At 59.1% G+C, this 3,448-nt stretch overlaps 1 protein-coding gene across 1 annotated transcript; it reads left to right on the top strand.

Moving 5' to 3' along the window:
* The first annotated feature begins 772 nt into the window (after nt 1-772).
* LOC123765374 (WAS/WASL-interacting protein family member 3-like) lies at nt 773-1,273 on the top strand. Its single transcript, XM_045753919.1, has one exon. The coding sequence runs from the start codon at nt 773-775 to the stop codon at nt 1,271-1,273; it is 501 nt and encodes a 166-aa protein (XP_045609875.1).
* The last annotated feature ends 2,175 nt before the right edge of the window (nt 1,274-3,448 follow it).

Raw genomic sequence — 3,448 nt, 5'->3', positions numbered from 1 at the left:
GGCGCAGTTGCCTCGCTGAGCCTGACGCTGGGTAGAGTGCTAGGCACATTGCTGAGTGCCAGGTTCGGTGCATGGCTGAGTACGAAGCCGTATACACGGCTGGAAAAGAGGCTGCAAATGGAGGCCGTTGTGCTGATGGGTGAGTTTATGGGCCCCCTGCCGTGCCATGACCTGCCCCCTGCCGTGCCATGACCTGCCCCCTGCCGTGCCCAGACCTGACCCCTGCCGTGCCAAGACCTGCCCCCTGCCGTGCCCAGACCTGCCCCCTGCCGTGCCCAGACCTGCCCCCTGCCGTGCCCAGACCTGCCCCCTGCCGTGCCCAGACCTGACCCCTGCCGTGCCCAGATCTGCCCCCTGCCGTGCCCAGATCTGCCCCCTGCCGTGCCCAGACCTGCCCCCTGCCCTGCCGTGCCCAGACCTGCCCCCTGCCGTGCCATGACCTGCCCCCTGCCGTGCCCAGACCTGCCCCCTGCCGTGCCCAGACCTGCCCCCTGCCGTGCCATGACCTGCCCCCTGCCGTGCCATGACCTGCCCCCTGCCGTGCCATGACCTGCCCCCTGCCGTGCCATGACCTGCCCCCTGCCGTGCCATGATCTGCCCCCCCCCCTGCCGTGCCATGACCTGCCCCCTGCCGTGCCTTGATCTGTCCCCCTGCCGTGCCCAGATCTGTCCCCCTGCCGTGCCCAGACCTGCCCCCTGCCGTGCCCAGACCTGCCCCCTGCCGTGCCATGACCTGCCCCCTGCCATGCCATGACCTGCCCCCTGCCGTGCCATGACCTGCCGTGCCCAGATCTGCCCCCTGCCGTGCCCAGATCTGCCCCCTGCCGTGCCCAGACCTGCCCCCTGCCGTGCCATGACCTGCCCCCTGCCGTGCCATGACCTGCCCCCTGCCGTGCCTAGACCTGCCCCCTGCCGTGCCATGACCTGCCCCTTGCCGTGCCCAGACCTGCCCCCTGCCGTGCCCAGACCTGCCCCCTGCCGTGCCCAGACCTGCCGTGCCCAGATCTGCCCCCTGCCGTGCCCAGATCTGCCCCCTGCCGTGCCCAGACCTGCCCCCTGCCGTGCCCAGACCTGCCCCCTGCCGTGCCTAGACCTGCCCCCTGCAGTGCCTAGACCTGCCCCCTGCCGTGCCCAGACCTGCCCCCTGCCGTGCCCAGACCTGCCCCCTGCCGTGCCCAGATCTGCCCCCTGCCGTGCCCAGATCTGCCCCCTGCCGTGCCCAGACCTGCCCCCTGCCCTGCCGTGCCCAGACCTGCCCCCTGCCGTGCCATGACCTGCCCCCTGCCGTGCCCAGACCTGCCCCCTGCCGTGCCCAGACCTGCCCCCTGCCGTGCCATGACCTGCCCCCCCCTGCCGTGCCATGACCTGCCCCCTGCCGTGCCATGACTTGCCCCCCCTGCCGTGCCATGACCTGCCCCCCCTGCCGTGCCATGACCTGCCCCCCCCTGCCGTGCCATGACCTGCCCCCCCCTGCCCCCCCCTGCCGTGCCATGACCTGCCCCCTGCCGTGCCCAGACCTGCCCCCCGCCGTGCCCAGACCTGCCCTCCGCCGTGCCATGACCTGCCGTGCATGACCTCCCCCCCCCCCCCCCGCCGCCGTGCCTCATACTGATTTTCTCAATGTTATTATTTTTTTTTACTATTATTTTCTACCACCTCACTCCCAGCGCTTCAGGACAAGGAACACACATGTAAGGGGCGAGACCTGGGCGGTTAAGGTGGGAAGATCTACAGCAGGTGTTGGCCTTTTTAAGGTGTTTAATAAGGTCACGCCGTCGTGGGTAACACTTGGCGCCTGTTGGGGTGGGGGGGGGGGGCGGACCTAATATATATATCCTCGTGTGAGTAGACACGCTATAAGGTGTTTTTTGGGTCTCTGGTCTTTGGGTCGTTTATGGTCTCTTTCTCTTTCTGTCTGTCTGTCTCTCTCTCTGTCTGTCTCTCTCTCTCTCTCTCTCTCTCTCTCTCTCTCTCTCTCTCTCTCTCTCTCTCTCTCTCCAGAAATCTGTTTCTGTCTCTGTCTCCGTGTCTCTCTCTGTCTCTGTCTATCTTTCTTAATATATATAATTGTCTAATGTGTGGGTGGTCGCCATTGAGACGAGCTTATTGGTGTGAAATCACCCCCCCCCCCTTCCCCCCCTTTTCCCGAAAAAAAAATAGTTTCCCATACTCTGAAAAACGGCCCGTGTCTTGAAACATTTAAGACTCTGGAAGAATTGTATGTTTTATGCAAATACGAACAAATTATAGACACAAATTTTTAATATAGACAAAATATAGACAAATATAATAATAAAATACAAAATATAGACAAAAAGTTGTTTTGTTTATCGGAAACAAAGCAAAAGTTGCAGCGCTGAAAATTTTATGAATGCAGTGACAGTTCCATCTGGCTGACGACAGTTCCATCTGGCTGACGACAGTTCCATCTGGCTGACGACAGTTCCATCTGGCTGACGACAGTTCCATCTGGCTGACGACAGTTCCATCTGGCTGACGACAGTTCCATCTGGCTGACGATAGTTCGAGCTGGCTGACGACAGTTCCATCTAGCTGACGACAGTTCCATCTGGCTGACGACAGTTCTATCTGGCTGACGACAGTTCCATCTGGCTGACGATAGTTCGAGCTGGCTGTTGTTGACTGCGTAGCTAAATCTTCCTCAACATTTCCTTTATCCGACAGACGGTGCTGAATTCGGAGCTAAATGTCTGCAGCGTTGGAGTAATGCGTTTATGAAGTCAGCCCGGATTGCTGGCGTTTTATGTATCCGTCGAGTTTCCCCATTTTTACCTAAATTACCCCTTAAAACAGCCCGCGAACTTGTGTAGCCTAGCCGTGACTTAGCCCAGTTTTGGGCCTAAATAGTCCCCTTGGATCACCTCCGGAGCCTAACCCATCGGGAATCCAATAAATAAACGAAGACAACTTATAGGGGGCCGCGATGAGGCTTCGAACGACTCATATAGATTTTCTCATTGATGCCTCACGATAGTGTGATTACTGTGTAAATAAATGGTTGCTCTGGTTGTGCCAGTGGTTGTTGGTTGTTAACCGTGTTGGGGTGGGGGAGGGGGGGGGTGGGGAAGGAAGATAGTGTTTACAGAAATGAGACACCACATCAAGGTGTTGGCGCCCCGCTAGCTCAGTGTTGCCACAACCCAACGCGCCGCGCTTTGATCTTGACGGATGCCTCCTCTGGCTGGCTTAAGCTTGGGACCTCCCGCTGGCCGGCTTAAGCTTGGGACCCCCCGCCCCCCCTCCCCTTGCCCCTCTACCCCAGCCTGTCTTGGGACCCCTGCTGATCAGGCTCTCTTGGGACCCTATTGCTACTGTCACCTCTCGTGGGACCCCCGCGGTCTTCCTTGTAATTTCTGTCGCTCGTGTCTTAATATACTGATAGTAATTTTTATTGTAATGTAAATATTGCCTACAATATTAATTATTA

The sequence above is a fragment of the Procambarus clarkii genome, chromosome 33, assembly GCF_040958095.1.
Source record: "Procambarus clarkii isolate CNS0578487 chromosome 33, FALCON_Pclarkii_2.0, whole genome shotgun sequence".
Taxonomy (NCBI): domain Eukaryota; kingdom Metazoa; phylum Arthropoda; class Malacostraca; order Decapoda; family Cambaridae; genus Procambarus; species Procambarus clarkii.
This window is presented reverse-complemented; position numbering and strand designations above follow the sequence as displayed.